Source organism: Ochotona princeps, chromosome 9, assembly GCF_030435755.1.
Source record: "Ochotona princeps isolate mOchPri1 chromosome 9, mOchPri1.hap1, whole genome shotgun sequence".
NCBI classification, from domain to species: Eukaryota; Metazoa; Chordata; class Mammalia; order Lagomorpha; family Ochotonidae; genus Ochotona; species Ochotona princeps.
The window spans coordinates 34159239-34185327 of record NC_080840.1 but is presented as its reverse complement, the minus strand read 5'-3'; the positions used below and the strand labels follow the sequence as shown (position 1 = coordinate 34185327).

The window sequence follows — 26089 nt, the reverse complement described above, 5'->3', positions numbered from 1 at the left end:
CTGTGCACACACCCACATGTAGACACACATGCACATACAACTGCATACAAACACCCACACCCACACCCACATGTAGACACACATGTGTGCACACACATATCAACATATGTCTACATACATGCATATACCGCACACATGCACATACAACTGCATACACTCACATATGTACACACCCACCCACATGTTTGCCTATGTACAAGTGTATACATGCCTAAGACTCATGCTCCCACTGCAGTAACAACCTACAGAGACACAGGCCATCAGGGTCAGAACAAGAAAGCACAGATGTAATATAATCCTTGTGTTGGGAAATTAAAGGGGCCGCATTCCATAAGAAAGGTCCCCTCCATTATTTCATGAAGTGTTATTCTTGGCAAGAGCTGTTTGGGGAGAGCACACGAGGCACAGTAGGCAGAGTGAGGAGGCCAGGGGATGGTCCTGTTCTCTCCGGGGGCCCCAGGCTGTTCTGGAGACAGACATCTCTCAGTGGCGCACAGGGAGAGCAGAAACCAAATGCTTTAGGCTTCAGCCTGCCTCCCGGAAACAACTGCTTCATTTCGCACACACAGCTGCACATTTGTAGAAGCAGGAGAGGCAGTGGAGGGGTTCACTGCCACGCTGCCCCGTGGGGGTTGGTATTTCCCCCCCGGGGCTGTATCGTGATTCTGGGCAAGTTGCCTGATGGCATTTTGACATTGCAGAGACTGGCGACACATCTCTGTAGGAATTCAAACATGTGGGCTCATTCTCATCACTAACACGCCCAAGGAGGAAGGAAGGAAGGGGGCGAAGTCTGAAGCCCTTGGTGCTGAGTGATTCTGACCCGAGCTGGCCTCCTCCCTCCAGAGGGAGGTCTGGGACAAGTGATGGGGACACCATGGCACTGTGATGCTGGGACGTGGGGTGACCTTGAGTGTGCTGGGGGTGGAGCCAGCATTGCAACTCACATTAATGAACGCTCATGGGGCAGTATTTGTGGTTCTCTGGACACTCAATACCATACTCTTGATTTTCGCTTGCCTGGCAAGAGAAAGAGGGAACACACATGCTTTGATAACCATAAGACCAGGGAGGGAGAGCAGTGTGGTGCAGTGAATGAAGCCACCGTCTGCAGTGCTGGCCTCCAGTGTGGGTGCTGGTTTGAGTCCCAGTTGCTCCACTTGCAATCCAGCTCCCTGCTAATGCACCTGGGGAAGGTAACAGAAGATGGTCCAATTACTGGGGCCCCTTCATCCTACCGCGGATACATGATGGAGTTCTGGGCCTGTGCTTGCTCAGCCCTGGCCATTTGGAGGAGTGAAGCAATAGATGGAAGATTTTGCTTGCTCTTTCTCCTCTCCCTGGCCCTCCCTGTAACTCTGCTTTTCAAATAAGTAAATAAATATTGTGGAAATTTAAGCAAAAATGATTATGCACATGGGGAATCCTGGGGAGGTGTGTGCATGTGTGTGTGTACATGTGTGTGCATCTGTGTCAGGTTGTATGTCAGAAAAGCTTATGGACAACAATATGACAAATCTAGGCCTTGGAAAGTGGACACTTCCGGAGAGTAGAAAGTCTCTTTGTTGGTGTGTCAAGTGACGCTTCCTCTGTGAAGCCCTCCTGTTCTTTCTGAGAGCAGACTTTATGTGGTTCCTTCTCTGTTCTACGAGCAGACTGTGACCATATCCTCCATAAAGATGTAAACTGCATAGAACTGAAAGTTTTGGATGGGAGGCCTGGGCCACTGCGAGCTCCCTGGCTTGTGGCAGTGTGAGTGCTTGTTCATTATGAGTGAGGGAGCTGGGGAGCCCTGGGCATGCGAGGGAGATGATACGTTTGGTTCTTTCCATCACTTTTCTTTCCTGCCCCATCCCACCTCACTACGATATTTTGTCATCCTCCGTTTAGCCCTTCCCAGCAGCCTGGGAGTCTGTGTGTGTGTGTGTGTGTGTGTGTGTGTGTGGTATTGTGTATAGGCAGAGAAAACTTGGTTGGAAGATATCTCACAGACTCAGTTCCAGGATGCCAGGGATTTGGTTGTAGGATTTAGTTGCTGCCTCTCCCAGAGGCCGTGATACCCATCTGTGGGCAGGAACTTGCTGTCACAAGATAGCATGCTCAAGGGCTGGGTGCTGCCGACCCATGGGTGTTCACAGTCCCATGGAGCCCTCTCGGGGCGTCAGCCTGCTCTGTGTGATGACTAGCATATGCTCGAAGGGATGGTCAAGGCAGGGCAGGAAAGTCCAGCAGTTTCTGTCATGGCCTTTGGCCCACTTGCTCTCTGGGCGAAGCCAGACACCTGCCATGAGGACATCCACACAATGCTGTGGAAAGAGCACGCATGGAGAGAACATGTGGGGGAAGCCAACAGCCAACACTCATCTTCCAGCTGTGTAAGTGAGCCCACCATGGAAGCGGGTCCTGCAGATGATTGTGGCCTCAATTGACACCCCCGACTGTGACTTCCAGGGGGACACCCAGCCAGGCTCTCCCCAGATTCCTAACCCATGATGATGCTGAGACCATCTCGTATGGATCTGCATTTTGAGGTTTCTTAGAGATGTATTTGTTTATTTGAACGGTAGAGTCACAGAAGCAGGGACAAAGAGATTTTCCACTCGCTGGTTTACTCCCTAAATGGTTGCAAAGGTCAGAGCTGGGCCAAGCTGCAGCCAGGGGCCATGAGTTTCTTCTGGGTCTCCTTCATGAATTCAAAGACCCAAGAACTTGGGCCATCTTTAGCTGCTTTGCTAGGTGCATTGGCAGGGACCTGGATTGGAAGTGGAGCAGCCAGCTGACTTCACCCAGCGCCCACATGGGATGCTGGCACTACAGGCTGTGGTTTTCCTTGTTGCACCACAGCTTGGGCCCCTTTGAGGGGATGATCAGGCAGCTTGGAGTAACACAGACAGGAACTCAAAGGGCACTGTTTCACTTGGCAAGAACCCTCCTGGAGCTGGGTTGCCCACTTACAGAGTGAGGGCCGAGAGCAGATCTAAACCCTCTTGTTGTCTACACTTTTTGTTGTTGTCAGCTGTCAGCCCATGAGCCGTGGCCTGTGCTGCCCCACTGGCGTGCCTGGGTGTCATTGCCCTCCTTCAATGGCTGCCCCAACCTTGGCTGCTGTCTGTGTGGTAGGCAGGTCCTGCCTGCTCTCAGCAGTGTGCCTGAGCCCCAGGTGTCTAGCTGCTTGGATAACGACCCTTCATCTGGCCACACCTGCATTCATTTGTTTGTGTATTCCACAGGCACAAGTGCAGCAGGGAGCACTGGAGGGACAGTCACAGTGGCGAGCAGGCTCTCAAGGAGCTTGCCACCGGGTAAGGGGAGATGAATCAACAACATGGGAACATATGCTTATCTGCCTCATTATCAGCTGGGTCAAGGTTCTGTTACAAAGCGGGGAAGGGGAAGAGCAAGTGTCAGGAGGAGGCTATTTCTTTTTTGTGAGTCCAGAGAAAAGCCAGACCCAGATGGGGACCTCATTCCTCTGTAGGCAACAGGAGGAATGTTCCCGCCAGAGAAACAGTGGTTGCAGAGCCACCGAGACCCACTATGCACCGGAGCTGTCAAGGGCTGCTTGAACAACCTTGGCCATTGCAACTCTGCCACAGGAGCAGGTGCACCCAGGTGGGTGCCCCACGGGAACCTGCTTGTCCACAGGAGCTGGGGAAGGGCAGAAAGGAGGCCAGCTTCTTCCAGCTCCATGCCACCATGAACAACTTTGTGCCCAGCACTCTGCTTTGGGGTCTTTTGGGGTCATCCCCCCAAAAAAGAAGCACCTTGGAGTTGGCCCTCCTGCATGTGAGAGCTTGGACCCTCATCCTTGCCATTCTTATACCCAATGTGTGCTCCACCCTTATGACTTCATGCACAAAGGCCTGGAATCTGGCAGCAGCCTGTGATGGAGGTTGTCAGCACCAGCAGCTGTTGGGGGCCTTGGGCCAGCCTCCTAGGATCCACTAGGGATGCTGATTTGTGACACTATATTCATGCTCAAATGGGAGCCCATGTCTGGTCACTCCGCTAGCCTGCTTAAGGACAGCTCCCAGGTTCCAGTAATTCCCTCTGTGGGCTCTTTGTGCTGCTCTAGCACCTCTGGGTGCTGCTCCTGCCCTAGGTGGACCTTCTGTTCAACATTTCCTGCCTGTTTCATGTTAGCAGTGGCTTGATCATGGCTGGATCTGATAGTGCTACTCAGGGTGGGAATGGGGTCTGCATGTCCTTGCAGTTTGCACACTGGATGTGTGTGTAAACACCGACACCCACAAAACCTCTGTGTGCTTCTTCTAAGCTGGTTTGCATCCTGGAGTGTGAAGTGTGTGTGTGCTGATCTGATCTGACCCGTCCCCCACCCCTACCCCGCTTGCCAGAGATTTCTTCTTTATTCCTTGGGTCCTCATCTGAGAGCAATCTTTCACCTCCACCCACCTGACCTGGATCATGAGTCATGAAACCCCATGCTTGAGAACAACCAGGCCATGCTTGCCTCCCCTCCTCCGCTCATTGTGACCCAGGATTCCCTCCCCAGCAAGGATGAGCCCATATTGCAGCCGCGGCTCGGGGTTCATCCTGGGATGCTGATGTTATTAAAAACAGATTTAGTAATATCCTGAGCAGTTTGTCCGCCCATCCAGTAATGGTGCAGCGTGATTTCAAAGTGAGATGGGACTGTGAGGGGTCAGTTACTCACTAATCTTAAGCACGGCCACACCTACGTCATTCCAGAGATATGGGAGATAAGATGTTCATTTTTAAAGCTCTGGAGACAGCTCAGGACTTAACCTCTTTCAGGCATTGGCTCCGGTGTTCCAAGATTCCTGTAGCCCTGTCCCTGTGAGTGTGTGATGTGCACACATCAGGATTTTTGCAGAGACACCTGCCACCTACCACCCTGGGTCTGCGTACTCCTTTTTAGTTCTAAGCACGGAGGAGCGTGTAGGCACCAAAGCAGGCAGGAGCTACGGACTGCAGCAGCTGGATTCAAAGCCACTCCTTCTCCCACTGACTCACGCATTATCCAGTGGGAGCCTTATCTCCCTTCATGGTAAAAGGAAGAAAAATAATTTACTTTGGGGGAGGGCGTCTGATGCAGCATTTAAGATGCTGTTTGGGAGGCCTACTTTTCATCTTGGAGTGCCTGGGTTGAAGCCCAATTTCAAGGTTCCTGCTAATGCACACCTCAGAAGGTGGTAGGTGAAGGCTCAAGTTCTTGGATCCCTGCTGCCCACATGAGAGACCCAGGTGGAGTTCTGGGCCCCTGGCTTCAGACTGACCCAACCCTGGCTTTACGGACACTTGAGGAGTGAACCAGCAGATGGAAGGTCTCTCTCCATCAGTCTATCTCTTATTCAGATAAGCGCCTAGGCCAGAGTTAGGTATGCCATAAATGCTGCAGTTCCTGGGAATAGATTAAAAAATGTGCGTGGGAGGCAGTGGAACATTTTGACTTGAGCATCTCCTGAGAACAAAACTGCGGGCTGTGTGGGTGCACATCAGGGCCAGTCTTCCTTGGGCGGGATGTGAGGTGAGGGGGCGCTGCTACTTCCGGTCCAGAGGGCCGGGGGCTGCCTGGGCAGCAAGAGGTGTTGGCCCTTGGGCCATTTATCCCCTGGTACATTCTGTACCCAGGCTGTGCAGATTGTGTGTGTGTGTGTGTGTGTTCGGTGGGATGTGGCGTGCAAGTCCTGACTTGATCAAAAGCAACCTGTCCCTAGACCGATGGTTTCCATGGCAGCACAGGGAGGGGCCACCAAGCAACCAGGCCATTTCACACTTGAAAAAGCAAAGGCGTGTGATTGGGGGAAACCCAGTGATGGTTGGTAATGGCTGTGTAAACACAGGCTTTAGAAGCTCACTTACGTAACGAGTCTTTATCAAGTTCGTCTGCACTCCAGCAGCCAGACAATGGCAGGTGAGCACAACAGCCATGGGTGCCTCTTCTCCAGGGGCTCAACTTGGGGGTGGGATGGGGGAGAAGGCACACAAAGAACATGACAATACACAAATGACACAGTGTTCCCAGAAGTGACCTATACCGCACAGAGAGAAAGCTCAGGTAATGGGGACTGAGGGTGCTGGGTGGGGGGACGGGGTTTGCAGCACGAATGAAGTGGGCACAGTGGGCTCTTTGAGAAGGTGACATCAGAGCAGAGACTTAACAAAGCTAAGAGTTCTAGCCTGCTGAGTGAGAACAGTCGGTGCAAAGTCCTCGAGACAGGAGAGAATCAAGGGACAGGGAGTGGGCAGTGAGGCTGGAGAGGAGGGGGGAAGTGGCCTTTTGGGCAGGGGAAGTCAGGGAGATGTATTAATTTGAAAGGTGGAGTTAGAGAGAGAGTGAGGGAGGGTGGTCTTCCGTCCACTGGTTCACTCCTCAAATAGTCATGATGGCTGGGGTTGGTCAAACCCAAATCAGGAGCCTGGAGCTGCTTCTGGACTTCCCCTGGGAGTGCAGGGGCCCAAGCACTTGGAGCATCTTGCATTGCTTTCTCAGGTGCAATAGTAGGGAGCAGGTTCGTAAGCAAAGCAAGCTGGGGCTTGGACAGGTGCTCACGTGGGGTGCTGGCATGGTAGGCAGCAGCTTCACCCGTAACTCCACAGCGCCAGTGCTGGTTTCTGGATCTGTGTTTTGAGTCGGGCTCTTCAGGTGGTTTTGGAGGAAGTCCAGTGAGAGCTGCTGCTGCTGACAGTGGAGGCAGAGACGAGGAAAGGACAAAGCATGCCCTGCAGGGAGCTGCACATGGAGGGCAGGCATCAGGGGCTCATGCAGATGACTAAGCCAAGGCAACAAGCCCGAGTTGTAACCAAGAGTGTGTAGAATGCATCTGAAGCAGGGACAGCACACCTTGGGCTGCTAAAAGGCATAAGGAAACCTTCATGACTATTAGAGACTGGCATTGGGACAGAAAAAAAAAAAGAAAGAAGGTGAAGATTATGAATCTTGGACTGGTGCTGTGGCTTAACTGATGATTCTCCACCTGCAAATGCCTGGTTCACTCCCTGAGTGGCCACAATGGCCAGAGCTAAGCTTCAGAAGCCAGGAGTCTCTTCTGGGTTTCTCACATGGGTAAAGGGTCCCAGGGCTTTGAGTCATCCTCAACTGCTTTTCCAGGCCACAGGCAAGGAGCTGGATGGGAAGTAGAGCATCCAGGACACAAACAAGTGCCCATATGGGATCCCGGTATGTTCAAGGCAAGGACTTTAGTCACTGGGCTATCACACTGGGCCCTAAGGAATTTTGATTTCCAGAGTTTGTAGTTGACAGACAAAGTGGAGGCTGTGGAGGGTTTCTCTTCTCTGCAAGTTTTCCTCCCTGGGAGTGGGTTCCCCATGGTTAACTGGTGGAAGCCAGAGGAGACAGGACCTTGTGTGCGTCGGCTTCATCTGTGTGGCTGCAGGAGCTTAAAGCTAGAGTGCATCCTCACACATCCTACACAGGTGTAGCAGTCCCATGTCGGCAGGGGTGGCTGGACAGAAAGGTACCCACCAGTATGTGTGTGGACTGGATAGTAGGGCGGGTTAAGTTGAACTAGGCTTCAATGCCCATTGACATGTATAAGAGCTAAATGGGATGTGGCATAGACTGAACAAGTCTGCTGTACATACTGGTAAGTATGGGAACCACGGTAGGGGCAGGCCTGGTGGGGGTTATGGGGCATCTCCCCGACTAGGCTGCAGCTCCCACTGGTTTGCAGGAGAGCTGAGTATGAAGTGGGCAGGATCAGGCTGGACTGCAACAACCACCACGTGGAAGACAGGGCTGGAAACAGAACTGACCCAGCAATTGCAACAATCAGCATATGCATAAGCTGATTGAGGTGACGGACTGTGCCAGACCCTGTACTGGCAAATTCACACAAGAATCAGGTCTGTGATCACCTCAGATGAAGTTTCTTTGGAGATCCCTCCAACTGAACTGCTGATCTCAGAACCCCAACCATGAAGACACTATGTCAACCAGTGGGTTCTGAAGAGATTTCATCGTGCTTGGAATGGCGAGATTGGCAGCAATTCAGAACTGTTGAACTATCAAAACTGCTTGAGCAGGACCCTCGGAGCATGTCCCATGTCGGGGACCTGAGATGGATGCGAGGCTGGGTGGGGCTTCTCCCTTTGTTTCTCCCCTGACTCTAGACACAGAAAAAAAAAACGATATTAATGTGGAAACAATGTTCTTACTTTCCTGTAATCCTTAACTCTTTGTACCCTAATCAACTACTTAAGATTATCAAAATAAAGAAAAATATTGAAAAAAAAAAAAAAGAAATCCCATGTCATGGGCTAGGAGACAACCTGTGCGCTGCGCCCTGCTGGGTTCTGCTGGCCTCTGGTGCCCTTGGCTTGTTGATGGCCTCATCCTCATGTCTTCATTGTTCTGCCTCTGGACACATCTGTCTCTGAGTCCCAATCTCTGCTTGCTGTTAAGGACACACATTGGAGGTGCTGCACCCTAATGGCCTCGTGTATAAAAGCTTGTAAACAAGATTTATTTATTTTGAAACCCGGAGTCCCAGAGTCATTGAGCTGGAGACAGGTGTCTCCCATCTTCTGGTTCACTCTCCAGATAGCCGCAACAGCCAGCACTGGGCCGTACCAGGGACCAGGAGTTTCCAAGTCTCCCACATGAGCGGCAAGGACCCAGTCATTTGAGCTGTCACCTGCTGCTGCCCAGGGTTCACTGAGCAGCAGCTGGTCTCGGGAGCCGGACTGGTTCTTGCAGTCACGTTGTATGCTATGGAGTCCAGTGCCCTAACTGATGGTTTTAACTACCAAGCCAACACATCAGCCCCTGATGGTGACCCCATATTCTCCTTGATTTCCTTGGTAAAGACCCTTGTCCTGAACAAGGCTATGTGATGGTTGGGGCTTCAGCGTGGGTTTCTGGGGGGCGTCACTCAGTCCCCAAGCCCTCTGCCGTAGCCTGTTGGGTTGGCTCCTCTGTGAATTTGCGTGGCTTCTCTTCAAGACCAGCATGGAGTTCATTTTGATGATTTTAGACAGTGATGTATACAATGGTACTTCTCTTTTGTTGTTGTTAAACATTTATTTGTTTTTATTGGAAAGTCGGATTTACAGACAAAATGAGACAGAGCAAGATTTTCCATCCGCTGTTTCACTCCCCAAGTAGCCGCAATAGCCGGAGCTGAGCTGATCTGAAGCCAGGAGCTATGGAGGTTCCTCTGGGTCTCCCTTGTGGGTACAGGGTCCCAAGGCTTTGGGTCATCCTCCACTGATTTCCCAGGCCACAAGCTGGAAGGAAAGTGGAGCAGCTGGGACACGAACCGACGCCCACATGGGATCCCAGTGCATGCAAGGCAATGGCTTTAGCCACTAGGCTATTGCACCAGGCCCACATCCAGTTTTAATTATAGAAATGAAACAAATCTGCTTTGCCCTGTTCATCATTCATAAAAGCTGGTGCACCAGCCCAGGTTGGTGAGCCGTCTTTCATGGAGAGACACATAGAGCTGTGTCAGAAATGCTTTTTTTTTTTTCTTTCCATTCTGACCTTCACTGTTATGGTGCAAGAGCCAGAGAGGACAACAAGGCTGCTGGCATGGCTTCTGGAGACAGGGAATGTGTTCAGCACCAGGGCTGCGGGCAGAGGCCCAACAGCAGGCTGCAGCCTGGTCCTGGCACCCCTGAGCCCGCCTAAGACTGGTGTGTTCAGCTGTCAGACCTCCTGGGAGAGGCCTGCCTGGCTTTAGGCAAAGACTCGGAGTCGTAGGAATATTGTCAGACCTGACGTCTGGGGCATCCCTGTTCAGTGTGTTTGGATAACTTTGTCCTGTCTTATCACCTTATGGCCCACCTGATCTCTTATTTGCCTTCTCCTCAAGGACAGCATGCTATTTGGGGTCAAGCCCTAGATGCCCTCTTTCCATACCTTAAATTTTTTTTTTAATTGGAAAGGCAGATTTACAGAGAGAAGAGACAGAAAGATTTTCTACTCGCTGTTTCATTCCCCAGATGATTGCAATGGCTGGAACTGAGCTGAGCTGATCTGAAACCAGGAGCCAGGAACTTCTGGCTCTCCCATACTGGTTCAGAGGCCCAAGACTTTGGAGCATCTTCTGCTGCTTTCCCAGGCCACAACCAGGAAGTTGGATGGAAAATAGAGCAGGCGGGACACAAACGGGTGCCCGTTTGGAATGCTGGCACTTGCAGGAGGAGGATCGGCCATCATGCTGGCTCTGATAGTTCTGCATTGGCAGCAGCTGCCTGTGTCCCCCCACAGCCCAGAGGGCCACAGATAATGAAATGAGATAATGGGGTCAGAGAGGCTGAGAGCACCCCACGATCTTGTCTCCCAATACATAGGGTTAGAAAAAGGAGGTTTTAGGAAACAAACCCCGCAAACCTTCCCTGCCCCCAAGTTACCTACACAGAACAAAAGGAAAGCAGAAATGTGAAAGAAGGAAATGCGGATCTACACTGCCCGTGTTCAGTGCAAAGAGGCTTTCGAAACATCCAGATGGCCAGCGAAGCCCCCCGGGGGCCCCAGAGAGCGCCCAGGGCTGAGTAAACAGGAAGTGCCAGGAAGCTATTTTTATTTGGTGCCGTCTTTACTTTCCCTTGTTTCAGTGGAAAATGAGTCTGGATTCCACAAAACTCCTTAGTGAACAACAAATAGAAGCAGAGGCTGTGCCAAGGTCGTCATTCTTCAGCGGTGGTTTGGATGTGTTTCTTTCTCGCTGAGCCCTTTGGAAGGCTCTGGGCTCTGCTCAGGCAGGAAACAGGTGGTTTGCTTTAGAGAAGGCCCTGGTGGAACGGCCAGCGAGGCAAGCCCTGGACCCTGGGGGGACAGCTCTGTCCTCCTGCGCCGGGAGCTGGTTTTCCCATGAGCAGCTGCGAAGCAGGTTGGAGCTCCGCCATGCTCCGGACAGCGGTCAGCATCCCAGGATGTTCCCGTAAAACCCCTCCAGGCCGTTAGGGAGGAAGACAGGCATCGTGGGCCAGGCTCCCTGAAGGTGCCTACCCTCTTCACTGAGGCAGGGCTGCGAGACCCCTCCAGTTGGCACCAGAGTTTCTAGCTGGGGTTTGGGTTGTCAGGAGCCTGAGGTTAGGGGCACACTGTTTGAAGGTGCTCTCTGTACCCCACCATGGTCCGTTTATGTTACTCATAGGGAGGCCTGCATTTAACTCTGGCTCTTAGATTTGGGCTAGCCTCACCCTGGCCATCATGGAACCAGTAGATGGAAGATCTCTCTTGGTTTCTGTAGCTGTCAAACAGGGTGCTTAAAGTGCTATCTCGTCATTGGCCTAAGGATACTAGGTGGCTCCTAGCAGACAGCGGCACCCTGGTCACTCTATCTCAGAGAATTTGGTATTTTCTTACTTACCCTTCCTTTACTAACAGACGAGGCTCTTGGCTCTTTTACACTCATGATTTCCTGTCCCCTGTACCTTAAGTAAACCAAACGGCTTGGCTTGCCTGCCCCTCTTTGTTGGCCTCTCCTCCGTTCGAGCTCTCCAGGGAACTCCAGGTGACAGCTCACATTCCTCACTCCTTGGCTCTCTCCATGCGCCCAGCTCAAATTCTGGAGTGTGAGGCTCTGGATGGCTCAGCATCACCTACTCTGGGCACTGGTTTTCTCCCTGAGGTCATCTCGCAGGTCCCTGCCCAACCTGTGACCCACACCTACATTTAGTTTTATCTGGTAGGATGTGATGGGCCCAAATGTAACGCTGAAATTCAATCATCACTGCTTAGCATTGATTTTGCCATCTAATATTGACAGCAAATTATTCATGGAGTTGCAGGAGAAAATGTCATGAAACTGGGCTCATGCAGTGGGCTGCTCAGCTTGGTGGTTAAGACGCCATTTGAGACAACTGCATCTTGGGTTCAAGACCCTGCTTTGCTCTTGATTCCAGCTTCCTGCTCACTGTCACACTGGGAGGCAGCAGTGGCGGTGCGAAGTAGTTGGGTCTCTGCCACTCATGGGGGAGGTGGAGGTGGAGGTCAAGGCTCCTTAGCGTTGGCCTGATCCGACCCTGGCTGTTGCAGGCATTTGAGGAGTGAATCAGTAGAGGGAGAGCCTTCTGCCTCTTGGTCTCTGCCTGTCTGCTTTGCAAATACACTTTTAAAAAATTAAAAGCTGGACTCTATGTTTGGTATACGCTTGCAATGGGGAAATCTCAACTGAACTTGAGCTGTGGTTATGCAACAAGGTGGAGGAATCCACCATGGTGGGAGGGTTTGGGGAGGAGTGGGGAGAACCCAAGTATCTATGTAATTGTGTCACATAATACAATGTAATTACTGAAGTTAAACAATAAATAATTAAAAAAAAATAAAAATTAAAAATTAAAAACTTTTCAAATACCACATGTTCTCCTTAATTTAAGATGATATGATGTTATGTATAACATGTTATGTATGTTATATGTTGTGTATAAACTAAAATTGAAATGTCAATGAGGTGGTCACAGAAGGTGGTTAAGAACTCGCATTTACTTTTAACATATTGGTTGCTCATTACTATGTCAATTAATTCCATAATGATGTAAATTTTTACTGATGGTATGTTGGAGCTTTTAATTGATCGGGATGATACTCTGCTGGCTCTGTCTTCAAACCAGAGAGGGTATACCTAAGAAGCCATTGAACTTGACTGGACAATAAGATGCTGGATTCTATGTTTGGTATATGCTTGCAATGAGGGAATCTCAACTGAACTTGAACTGTGGTTATGCAACAAGGTGGAGGAATCCACCATGGTGGGAGGGTTTGGGGAGGGGTGGGGAGAATCCCAGTACCTATGAAACTGTGACACATAATACAATGTAATTAATGAATAAAAAAAAAACTAAAAAAAAAAACTTTTCAAAAACCAGGAGCCAGGAGCTTCACCCAGGCCCTAGATATGTGGGTCACCTTTCCCTGTTTTCCCAGGTCATCAGCAGGGAGCTGGAGCATAAGTAAAGTGACCTGGATTCGATCTGGTGCCTTTAAGGGATGTTGGCGACAGACGTGGTGGATTTACCTGCTACCCCACAACAGTGGCCTTGAGAACTGAGTTTTTGAAGATACTGGTAGTATCTTTATGTCCACCCTGTGTCTCTAGAAATGAGGTTAACACCATCACTGATTTTCCAAATCAATCCTCAACTCCTGACTCAATGACACAGCCAACCATTCAGGTGCTTCCGCCCATTTTTGTTCTTGTTGCATCATCTTTCTCTTCACGTGACCCATGTTTCAGATGCTCCTGGGCTTCCTTCAAGCTACTATGTGTCTCTTCTGCTCATGAGGCCTCCTTCAGTGGTCAAATTCTGATGTGCTTGAGAGAACACAGCAATCTCTATACTCACACCCCATATTCTAATGCTGCTGCGGCGATCAGCACACACTCGGTGGCTTGAACTAATGGAAACTCCCTCCCTCCCAATTCTGCGAGCCAGAAGTCCGAAATCAAGGTGGGTGTAGGTAGCACTTTCACTGAAGGCTCTAAGGCAGAAGAATTTCTTGTGTCCTCCTGGGTGTTGTTTCCAGAAACTCCTTGGCTATGGGTCTGTGGCTCCAGTCTCTGCCCCTGGCTTGGTCTTCCTGGGGGCTGTCACTGCGTGTCTGTATCTTGTCTCTCTTTCTTAGATGGACACTTAGGGATTGACAGGCATTCAGGATCATCCAGGATGATCTCATCTCAAGAACCTTAACTCCATGACTTTGGCAAAGAGCTTGCTCACAAATAGGGTTGCTTCACAAGCTCCAAGGGTTTCAGAGGTGAACTCACATTTTGAGTCACCATTTATTTTATTTTTATTAGAACAGTTAAATACAAGCTAATTTTATTTATTTTTAAATTTTTTTTCGTATTGTTTACATAGTTCAGAGGGATGCATGTCCATGTGGGCCTCCATTAGGGTGGGGAGGATTGAGGCATGGAGGAAGGTGGGTGTTCTTTTTTCCCCCCATGTCCACAGGGGAGGAGGGGGGGTCTGCTGTTTGCTGTCAAACTACATCAGCATCCGGGGATGGGGGAGGGGATGGTCATTTGATGATGCTTTAGAGACCCCGATGTGGGAAAGACTGTCCAGAGGATGTTACTTGAGCGGTTTTGACAGTTCTGAGAAGTCGTTTGTTTTGTTGCTCCAGGGTTGAAAAAATCTTTCCAAGGTCTATTGCCTGACCAAGTCCCTTAGTGCATCCACAGACCCAAGAACATGCTACAAAACTTGGTCAGAATTGTTCAACCAGCTCTGCTTTTCATCCTCTGATGAGGTAGTGACGTCCCTTGCTGACCTAGATGAGCTGGCACATGTCCTCCTTGTGCATTTGGGCATGTTGTCCACTGCACAGGCGTCAGCAACTGGGGAGGCCCAGTTCTGATACATGCACTCCAAGGTCAGATCACACATCTCATGATTTTCCCTGTGTCCAGGGTCTGAGTCCAGTGATACAGCTGTGGAGGCCCCCAAGAAATCTTACCTGGGGTAAGACTTGACTCTTGTATGTGCCAGTCAGTGTACTATCAGGTTTGGTCTGTCACCTGCACCAAGTCCACGCACATACCAGTGGATGCAGCTGCCTGGCCAGTTCTGCCCCAGCCCCATATCTTATGTGAACCAATGGGTGCTGTGGCCCAGCACAGTCAGCCTCCCACAGACTTAGTGCTCATTCAAACCAGTCTCTGCTGTGTCCTGGTCCACCCCACCCTGCTCACCATCTGGCTTTTGCGCATAACTATGGGTGTAGCAGCTTAGCTCAGCTCAACCTGTCCCCACACCTGCCCCACACGTATGCAGACGGGTGCCGCGACCTTGTTCAGCATGATCTGTTCCCAGTCCTGGTTCTCATGCTCACCAGCGGTAAGTATAGCCTAGCAGGGGAATGCTCACAGTTCCCCTTCCAGGCCTGTCCCCAAGCCCTGGTCTTCTGCTCAGGTCACCCCTTAACATGCCCTACTCCCCACTGCTTTTGCAGATTGTGCCCTTGGTCAATGACTCTAATTCCTCTCAGGTCCTATGGTCCTTGTTCAAACCTTCTGACATTTATTGTGGAGGGAAGCACTTTAGCTGGTGGGAAGCATGTGGGTTATAGAGTCAGGCATCCTGGCTTCCTCACTCTGCCACTTACTGGCTGTATGACACAGGTCAGGTCCCCCACTCTTTGCCAGCACCAGGACACAGTGAGACACATCTAGGTCACAAGCTTTAAGAATGCATTCATGCCCAGGGCTCTGCAAATGCAGGCCTGGCCCTCTCACCATCCTGAAAGCAAGATTTTCATTGTGCCCTTGGTGTCTTTTTCAATTTATTTTACCCTAGTTCTTGCCCTACCTCCTGTCTTGGTTTTTCTATCCTGTTGGAGTACAAATATGAATTTTTCTGATCTGTAAGATTTCCCCCCACCCCCCACCTAAAAGTGACTGTATGTTTTATTACCAAGTCTTTGGAACTTAGGAGATAATGGTATGAAAATCAGTCAATGACAATAATTTTTTGAACTATAAGATGAACTAAATGGCAGACACAAGTAGAATTCCTAGCACAGGACCTGGCTTATCATAAAAGCTCGATAAATGATAGCTGATGTTTCTCTGACTACACAGCCTCTTTCTGCAGAGCTGGAATATACATATATTAGGAATATATATATATTCTTAATATTAAATATATAACTTACACACATATATTCTTTTATAGATATTATTATATATATTTTATATATCTTATATATATATATATATATATTCTTTTTGTTTTTAAAGATTTTATTATTATTATTGGAAAGCCGGATATACAGAGAGGAGGAGAGACAGAGAGGAAGATCTTCCATCCGATGATTCACTCCCCAAGTGAGCCGCAACAGGCCAGTGCGCGCCAATCCGATGCCGGGAACCAGGAACTTCTTCCAGGTCTCCCACGCGGGTGCAGGGTCCCAAAGCATTGGGCCGTCCTCGACTGCTTTCCCAGGCCACAAGCAGGGAGCTGGACGGGAAGTGGAGCTGCCGGGATTAGAACCGGCGCCCATATGGGATCCCGGGGCTTTCAAGGCGAGGACTTTAGCCGCTAGGCCACACCGCCGGGCCTTATATATATTCTTAATAATTAAATTGCCAAATTGGCAGCAACTAATGTTACTCAGTACACCAATGGACAAAGACGCTCTCGCATCGCCAGACAACAGAATCTGATTTGGTTCTAAAAAGAAACGTGGTATCAAAGTAGAAAAGATAAGATATTGAGAAGCTTTCAGTTCATACTGCTATGTCAATTTGAAAAGGCTGCATACTGTATGCTTCCAACACTCTGGACAAGATTAAACTATGGAGACAGCAGAAAGATCCGTGGTTACCAGGGTCTGGGAAGAGGGAATGAAGGAGAGGCACCACAGGGTTTTAGAGCCATGAAGCTGCTCTGTGGGATACTATTATGGTGGACACACATCATTACACATTTATCCAACCCCATAAAATGTACAACGGCATGTGTGAGCCCTACTGTAAACTAGGGGTTTGGATGACTATAATGCATGAGTGTATGGTTCCTCAGTGGGAATAAATGTATCATTCTGCTGGAGGTTGTTTCATGGGGAAGCTGGGCACACGTCAGGGACAGGAAATAGATGAGAAATCGCAGTACCTTCCTCTCTGATGTGCTGGGAACCTCAAACTGCTCTAAAAGATAAAGCCTGTTTCTAAAAACAGATTGAACATACTACCTTCAAAGTTGCAGGCGACCAAATTATGTCTGAGTGAATGAATGAATCTCTGCTAAGCTTGAGGCGGATGGAAGTTGGGTTAATAGTCTGTAATCAGGCAGATCACCCTGCATCAAGGCTCTGGATTGAAACTTCTTGGGCTGCTCCATCTCCTCCGTGATGCACAGCACTTAGAAGGTTTAGGAGAGCGTTTTGCGTTGGGGCAGTAGCACGCAGACCTCAAAACATTTCTGAGGTTGGTTTTCAAATTAGAGTCATGAAGAAAAAGGTTCCGAAAGTGAGATGCAAGCACGCTGGCAGGGCTGGCCCATGTCTGGAGAGGAGCGGATCGAATGTGCGAAGTGGCTCTGGTCCACACACACTGGCCCCGGCAGAGACGGGCGGGCTCCTTCTTCGTTCTGCTCTTGCCAGCTCTCTCGGGAGACGGCTCTGGCTTGGAACACAGACACTATCTTACATCTTGCCTGGAATTCTGTGAAACTCTGGGCAGCACCTGGTCCAGCTGGTGCACAGCGAAACACCACATTTATTTGATACTGAGGTTGATATTTCTTCTTTTACGTAGCAGTTGGGACTCATTAACTCTCACTAAGGACCAACACTGAAAGAAGCATTTCCTCCATCTCTAGAAAAACAAAAAATTCCCTTGGATGGGCCACAGCTCCTGTAACTGATTTGCTCTCCTGGCACAGGACAGCATGTTGTGTGGTACCCTGAGGCTGGTGAGAGAGGGGACAGACTCAAGAATTTCTGGGTGGGAAGGCCCTTCCTTGCATTTACCGCAATTACTAAAACACTATGTTTAATAGCTCAAGACTGGTCTATATTTGCATGGAAACTGTGTATGTGTGGAATTTTTTCTTCTTTAAACTTCAAGATGGTCATAATAAGAGCCAGACTGTTGATGAGTCTAACGATTAGAAGCAGCCTCTAAATTCCCTGCACAATCATGTTGGGTTCAATTTTGAGATCTTGTTCTAATAGCTCAAAATGTGTGGTGTTTATCTAGCAACCTCGCTAAAAGACTTGTGGTCGCTGGTGCCAAACATGTGCATTAGGTTTGCAGCTGCCCGGTTCGAGGAGCGCCTCAGTAACCAGCCACGGAATTAAAGCAGCCTGGAAGGGTGTTGGGAAGGTTCATTTTAGTAACTGCTGCATTTATGTCCATCATATCACTATTCAATTGGCAAGCATGAAGGAGTCTTCAGTGTGCAGTCACCATTCCTGGAGAAACCCCATGCTTTGAAACGAGGCAAACAAAAAGGGTTCTTGGCTGCAGGCGCTTGGCTCAGTGTGTCTGTTCCTTTGAGCCGTGTCCATCATTGCACCTGCTTCCTTTGGAGCCAAACTTACACATTATCACCACGACTCTTTAATAGCACTAAAATTGCACTAATCCACGAAATCTGTCTTTTCTCTTTCTTTCCTTGCCACAAAATAGAATCTTCAGGAGTGTGTGGGAGTGGAGAAGGCATTCTGAGTCGCTGCTTGAGACTTTTTTTTATTGTATGACTTTTTAAATACTGCTGGTCATAAAAGTATTGTCCTAATAGGGAAGGCAACCATGAATACAGAAACACAATCAGACAGTAAAGACCTCTGCTTTCATTTACTAGATGAGAGATAACAGTTTCTCATTTCCAAAGCTGTTATCAACCTGGGATGTTGGAGGGAGTCTTTCAACACAGTCACTGTGTTCACAAAAGAACAACTGGCTTCAAAAGAGAGGAATTCAGACCCTGAGAATGATTTCATTACTTCCAATTATATCTTACAGCAGCAAGAATAGCCTAATGTCAATGACGAGACACTTTGCCACGCTCCCACAGTACCTGTTTTGTCAGGAATCACAAAATCTCACTTTTTAAACTGTTCAGTGTTCAACGAACAGGACAGAAAGTGTACAGAAGAGTCTAGACCAGAGGTTGGCAAACTATAACCTGTTTTTGTAAATAAAAGTTTTATTAGTGCATAGCCATGCTCACACATTCACAGCGTATGGCTGCTTTTGTGTTACAACAGCATAGTTGATTGTACACTGCCTATAACAATGCAAATCCCTAAAATATTTACTCTCTGGTCTTTATTGGAAAAGTTTGCCCACCCGTGGTCTAGAAAAACAGCCAGAGTTAAGCCAGGTGCTGGCTGAAGTTTCCCAAATCACCATGCCAAAAGGAGAACTGAGTAGTTTTGGTTGTCTTGCATTGCATAATTTAAAAACTCTTATAAGACAGGACAACTGAAACTCCCATTTGTCTTATGTTGGAGCAGCAATATGGAAAGTAAAATGAGTTCAATATATTTTCTGTGTCACCTGGACTTTGCAAGCATTGCTGGATTGCTTGGATGTGCATTGTCATTTCTCAAAACTTCTAATAGATACAAATGTTGCCTGCTACTAAAGTACTGGCATTATGCTTGTGTTTGTGCAAAATTCCACAGTGTTCACAACCATGTCCTGTAGTTAGAAATGTAGTCCTACTTCAAAGACAACTCTTCGACCTTGTTGCTTTCTGTCTGAGGTGTAAGGCATACTGCTCAACTGAGCCTTCCAGGACTAATATACCGGCCTCATTCATTAAGACATGCCTGAAATGATATGTATGACCATTTAATCTGAATTAGTGGGACACTTTGTACAATGACAAGAATGATTAGTAGGAGATCAGAAGGCACATGTGGGTTTGGGGCTATTTTTCATTCATGGGTGAGGTATTCAAATTTCTCCTTTGAGGCCAGGCTGGGACTGTCTGGCTAGGAATGAAGCTCACGACAAAGAACAAAGAATACAGTCTCATTGGCTCTGGGTTAGACAACCCATGCAGGGCAAGAGGACTGGCCATGACAACGCTGGAGTGACGTGCAGCCTGGGAACTGGCAGGGAGGACAATGATTACTGAATGTTGGTTATCGTGAAGGTCATCTCTTCTCATGTAAATCTCAGGTAGATCGTAGTAACAGACATTGTTGTGGATTCCACCTGTAAATGTTATGTCTGTGGAGACATGGTTACATGCAGCAGCAGAGCCACGGGGCGGGCAGCACGGGGGCTCCCCTTGGCTCAGCTTTGACCGTCAGGCTCTGTTTATGTCCACAGACTTCAAGGGCTCAGATCCAGCTCTTGAATCCTAACTCATTTCACCCAGAAGAAGCTAGAGAACCTCAAACAGTGACTTTGGGAAAGAAATTGTGTGTAGGGAAAAATGTTACTAAGAATTTAAAATGTCATTTTTTGGAGATTTGTTTTCAGAGTTAAAACACAGTAACATAGTGATCAATCATAAGACCAGACAAAAGCAAATAAAAACCACAGGAAATGACATTCATCTTCACTTAAAGTACAATAGGTCCATCCAGGTAAAGAAGACATCACCATTCTGTATTTTTTATTAAAAAAAATTAAGCAAACATTGATCCTGATCCTTTTAAAATACTTAACAAATTTTCATGTTATTCCGACACAGGAGCCATGCTAATCTTCTCTGTAATCTTCCAATTTTTGTAGATGGGCTGCTAAAGTGAGAACAATTTCTAATTCTAAAATTTCCTAATTTGTTTTTAAGGTTTCCAAAGTGCACTAGTGAAGGTCTTTTAGTCCTGGCATCTACCATCACAGAACAGCAATTATAAATTCTAATAGCGATAGCTCTCAGAAAAGATGGCCCACCATTCTTGTCTTCATTGAGGAACTGAAAGGTGAGACCTCTATGGGGAGGTGCTTAGAAGAAGGTTCTGGAAAAAAAAAAAAAACGCTTTCAAGCCTTTTGCTTAGGATGAAGGCCAAAGGGCTGAGGGGTCTCTTAAAGTCAGGCAGCTGACACTACAAGCCACATGGGAGACTACACGTCCTACAGCCAAATGGTGAGTGCCCGCTTTTGTGTGACGGTCCTGCCTCAGCAGCCAGACACTCATTAAGGTGGAGCTGGTTGGAGGCTCATCAGGGGAAAGGTGCAGGGTGTTTGTGTTACATTCCACAAGAGCCTGAGATTGTCAGGGCTCAGAAAGGCCACGACTGTTCACAGACACTGAGCTGGGGTGGGGGTGTCAGGGGAGGACTGAAATGAATGCTAGCACATGGCAGCATGAAATAGCTGCTGACACAAATTGAACATATGCAATTTTTTAAAAAGGTGGTATTGAATATCAGGCCAAGAGCCACCCCTCTCGGCATTTTAGGCCTCTTTCTTCTCTCCACTTTGGCTCTTTGTTGAGTCACTTTCATCAGGCAAAGTTCCATAGGATAAGCCACTTGAATCCTGTTGTATTTTGTCCAATATTTGTTTCCCTGCGGAGATCATAATCACAAAAAAAAATCTTCAGAGCTCTTACAGAAGAATATGTCTTAATGATTTCCCCTCTATCTAGGCCACATTTTATTGCCTTTTTTTAAAAATATGATGTGGTCAGCCTTTAAACAGAGAAGATAAAAATCAAGAAGCAAAGGCTCACGGGACTGTGCTGCTTGATGGGGGACACGCACGGCTGATGTGAGGCAGGCGGCTCTCCCACCCGCAGCATCCGCTAGCCTGGGCATGGAAGTCAAGTTAGGTCAGCCTGCAGATTCACACGAGCCAGGCATTCATCTCCAAGCCGGTCTCTCCAGTGTTTTGTCTTCTTTCCCATGTTTAGTCTAATCAGCGGGGTCTATCAAAAAGTTCAGGAGAAATGAAATAAAAAAAAAATACACAATCTCCATGAACTGTTGGAAGACTCCGTGGACCTGGCAGGTGGCTTGTCACACTGAGATGGATCAGATGCATAGGGTGTTGTGAAATGGAAAACAGAGTTAAACGGAAGTCAGCTTGATTTCCATACAAGTCAGTTATAATGTACACCTTGGCCCTGAGCTCCAGTGCACGCACTGAACACCCCTGGCTGATCAGATGGTTCAAATGGCAACAGGAGCACAGAATCCATTACTCAGGGGCTTACTCTCCCAGGCTGAGAAAGAATGAGGCTTTCATGGTTTTTGCTTCAAAGATGTAGTGCTTTCAGCATGGTGGAGGAACCATGAGAATGTCTCCGAAGCTGGAGACTGTGGAGCTAGGTGGGCAGGGAGGAAGTGAACAAGTTGGTCTACTCCATGAGCTACCTCTCAGTGAGGGCTAAAAAGGTGGCGCCTATTAGCCCAACTTGCAGTGAGCAAGCTAAGGGGAGAGGAGGGAGAAAGAAACCACTTATGTTTTGGTTGTGGAGATATGTCACTCCTGGCACCACAGTGCACAAGCCACCTGTTTTCCCCAGGAATTCTGTCCCTTAGCTGCCAAATTTTTGACCCTTAGCTGTTGCTCTGCAAGGTTCCCCTGGGCGGCAGGGATCTGTTGGTGGGGGCCGTTCTCAGTCCCTTCTCTATCCTTTTCTAATTGAAGGAATCTCCAAGAGGAAACCTCCTAAATTCAGAAAGCAGTCAGTTATTTTATATCCCCAAGTGTTCTGGTAAAAAAGGACATTGAATAACTTACCATCTACACAAAAAAGAATCTGGCTTCATCATTAGATGTACAGTTTTGAGGGTTAAGAATTGTTTTATATTAGCTTAACACTCAAAAGAATGTGCCAATGATTAATTTATAAGGATAGAATTCCCTACTATGAATGAAAGAATATAGAACTTTACCAGGAATATTTCCAAAGTCAACATAAGACTGTTGCAGATGTTCCTTTTCTCGATTTCTTGTGACCAAAAACACGCCAAGGAATGACAGAAAACACCTGCAAGAAAAAAATATGAATAGAGAAACAATGAAACAGCTTACAGTGCTAAATAACGGAGTTCCTTACTCTCCATGATGGCATACATTCCACTGGTCTTGTTCATCCTGTTTCTCATGGTTAGTTGCCTAGAACTTGTCTTAATTGCTGTAACCAATAATATTTGTACCCAGAACCAAGGCTTGGGCAACTTCCAATGCATCTCTGCCCCAGGTTTTTACCATCTGGAGGCGGATTTAGGCTCTCACCCAGAGGGGTAGACACCAGGTCTCGTTTTCTGTCCATGCCTGCCCAGACCCATTACTGGCAGGCAACATGAGTGAAAAAATAATTTATTCTTTAATTTTCTAAGAAATTTCGCTGTCCTTGGCCATAAGAGCAGTCATGGTTTCCAGACCCCAGAAATTTGGCCTCACCCAAATGTCAGATGAAATAGAATTCTCTAGATAGATGGCTTCCTATGCTGAAGATGATCTAGGCTTCAGTCTGTGGGACAGCAGCCATGTGGACTACCAGCTAAAGAAGCAGGCAAGCATTATAGGAGTGCCAGCTGGAGTGAGAGCCTCCTCTACACATTGGTGATATGCTGACAAAGTTCTTCCCTTCACCCTCCATGGAGGGCTTGGCACAATGACACAGCAAACAGATCTGCCCCTATTTTGGCCTTTTATTCTGGGTGACTCCAGCGGGCATCTCTGATTTTTCTGGTTGAGACCTGACATAAGGGACCCTAAGAATGTGCTGGGCTTGATACAGTTTAGTGATACTGTGAAGGGGACTCACACGGGCTGGGGGGTTTGTCTTGATTTTTTGGATAGAACTAAACGTCTCCCAAGTTTCAGAAACCTCAGGAGGACACCTAAATCAAAAGCAAAGCCATGAGGCCCTGTGTGGGGTAAGCTAAAATATGTTTCCTATCTTAGTTTCCAATTTTCTATACCTCAGGTACAATGCCAAAAATCCTATATAAAAGTAATAGAATTTCACATACTTCATCTCTGAGGCATTTACTCACCCAAAAAGATATATAAATACAGTCAGAAAAGCAGCACCAAGGAATTCCTGATAAAATATGATACCTATATAGAAAGAAAAGACAAAATTAACTTTAGAGCATTTATAATAACTACACATTCTTTTAAAAATTATACTGACATAATTCTTCTGAGTAGAGTTACTCTTAGAATGCACATTGAATAGTTCCATTTTTAGAAATTTACTTTCCATACTTAATATTTCAAAATATTCCCAATAGTGTGATTACCAATATGATACAATCAACACAACTGATATAACCTTTTAAAAATATTTATTTATTTATTTGTTTGAAAATAAGATCTACAGAAAGAGACAGAGAGATATAGAGAATGAGAGTCATGTGCTGGTTCACTCTCTAAATGGCCACAATGGTTGGGGTTGGACCAGAAGCCAGGAGCTCCATTCAGAAATCCTATGTGGCTTTAGGGACTAAAGGACTTGGACCATTTTCTACTGATTTTCTTGGGCCATTAGCAAGAAGCTGGAGAGCAAGTAGAGCAGCGGGGACACAAATTGGCGCTTGTAGGGGATGCCGGCATTGTAAGTGGCGAGTGACAGCTTTTACCTGCTGGCTCCCTGACGTAACTTTTGTAAGCAGAACTTTCTTATCCAGTCTAGCAATTTCCCACCGGGATTTGTAAGAAAATCAAACTCTAGTTATCAAATGCTTGCAATAGAACAGGGCTAGCCCAAAGCCTGGATTCTGGAACTCAACTAGGACTTCCCTAGGGATGGCCAGAATCTGAGTGCTTGAGCCATCATCTCTTGCCTTCCAAATGCAGATTAGCAGGAAGCTGCTTTGAAAGTGGAGACTAAACACTTGAACCAGGTGCTCTGGAATAGAACGTGGGCAGCCCAAAAGGTGACCTAACTATTCTAGCAAATGCCCTCTTCCAGCCTAAAATTTCTGATGGAGGCAGGGGAGAGAAATGAACCACATTCCAGTTATATCACTGATATTGCTCCCAGAAAGTCCTAGCCTCCTTGACTCATCGATTACTCCATGAGCTGCGTATTGCCACCCAGCCCTACTGATTCTCACTGAAGACTTTCTGCTTGTGGGAACTACATTCTTTACACTTCTTTATTCACATTAACTACAAGGCTGTATGCCATGCCGGGAACTCTTTTGCAGTCTGATTTTCCTTTTCTAATAATTCTAGAGCACAGCATTGTGCAATATTTTTTCTCATTAAAAAAAAAATTAAGCAAAAATGCTAAAAAAATTAGATGGTTTGGGGTATAATGTTTTTTATTTAAATATAAGAGCCAATTTTGGGAAACAAAATGTATTCATTACTTTTAAAAATTGCCCACAGGGCAATGGTTTGACTTTTAGCTGCTCGACCTCCAATCCAGCTTTCTGTTAACGTGTCTGGGAAAGCAGTGCAGGATGGTCCAAAGCCTTGGGAATCTGTGTCCATGAGGGAGAACTGGAGAATTCCTGGTTCCTGGCTTTAACCTGGCCCAGTCCTGGCTTCTAAGGCCTTTTGGAAAGTGAACAAGCAGATAGAAGGCCTTTTTGTCTCTCCATCCCAGCTGTTCTACCTTTCAAGTTGAATAAGACATATCTTTTTAAAAAATTTTCCACTGGCAGTCATTCTTTGTCTTAAAATAAAAGTGATGTGCCAGTTACCTCCAAAATACAGTAAGTTGACATTGAGAAAGGATCCTCTAAGATAAGGTGATAAATGCATTAAATAAGCCAATGAACTAGGGAATTACAATATCAAGTTAAATCTGTTATATTTTTAATTTGGACAAGTTTTAAAAAACTAATTAGTTTACTTTGAAAGAAGGTGGAGGGGAGAGAGAAAGAGAGAAACAGACACAGCATTCCATCCTCTGGCTTAATACCTAAAGGCCTGCAAAATTCGGGTCCAAAGCTGAGAGAGGGCAACTGGAAACTCATTCCAGGTTTCCATGTGGGTAGTAGAAACTGAATTTCCAGAAACATCACTGTTGCATCCCGGGATCCACATTTTAGGAAGTTGGGACCAGAAGCCAGAGCTGAGGAAGGACACCTACATCTCTGAGGTGGGAGACGAGGTCTTAACTGCTAGCCAGACAACCCCTCCAGGACCAAATTCCAAAGGCATATTTCTTGTTTTAACATTATGGTATCTGTCATGTAAAACAATTATCCATACAAAGAAAAGACCTGTAGTAGAAGAAAAATAGAGACCCGAATAGTGAGGGTAGTCGTTTCCATCCTTGTGTGTTGGGCTCTCCCTGGAGAGTGTGGTGGGTTTGGTACCCCATCCTCTGAACGAGCCACACAAGGCCACACAGACAAGAGTGAAGGGGCCCGGGATGGCTTGCCCGGAGACGGACAATAAAAGACTCTCTCAGTTGTTTTGATTATTCACGGGGAAGATTTCAGAAAGCAGGACTCAGTTGAATGTCTTGAAATCACAAGGAAAACTCATCTCAGCTTCAATAGAAGGAGACAGCTTCCAATAATTAAAGCTCACTCAATAATGAGTGTAATCTAATGTGGGACTGGACGGTCTTCGGGACTGGGGAGGGAAGAGGGCAACACTCACAGAAAGTAGAATGAGGATGTCAGAGACATGGGGTGGGAGAGCAGTTCTACAGGACCTGACGATTGCTCGGTTCTCTCACTGCTCAGAGAGAAGTGTACGTGGAAGTAGTGGAATGACGGATGTCCAGGAACCCCAAACTCAC

At 47.3% G+C, this 26089-nt stretch overlaps 1 protein-coding gene and 1 non-coding gene across 2 annotated transcripts in view; both read right to left on the bottom strand.

Annotated features, from left to right (window-relative positions):
- Window positions 1–20070: 20070 nt before the first annotated feature.
- On the bottom strand, window positions 20071–20177 carry LOC118757552 (U6 spliceosomal RNA). The gene has a single exon (XR_004995258.2). It is a non-coding gene; the product is annotated as a U6 spliceosomal RNA (small nuclear RNA).
- A 224-nt stretch (window positions 20178–20401) lies between these two features.
- Window positions 20402–26089, bottom strand: part of NIPAL2 (NIPA like domain containing 2) — an 87941-nt gene continuing 82253 nt past the window's right edge. The window contains exons 9-11 of the mRNA XM_004580626.2: window positions 23379–23442; window positions 22269–22363; window positions 20402–20936 (exon numbers count right to left, since the gene is read on the bottom strand). Of these exons, the coding sequence (XP_004580683.2) occupies window positions 20824–20936; window positions 22269–22363; window positions 23379–23442 (272 nt within the window). The 3' untranslated portion in view covers window positions 20402–20823. The remainder of the gene's footprint in view (window positions 20937–22268; window positions 22364–23378; window positions 23443–26089) is intronic.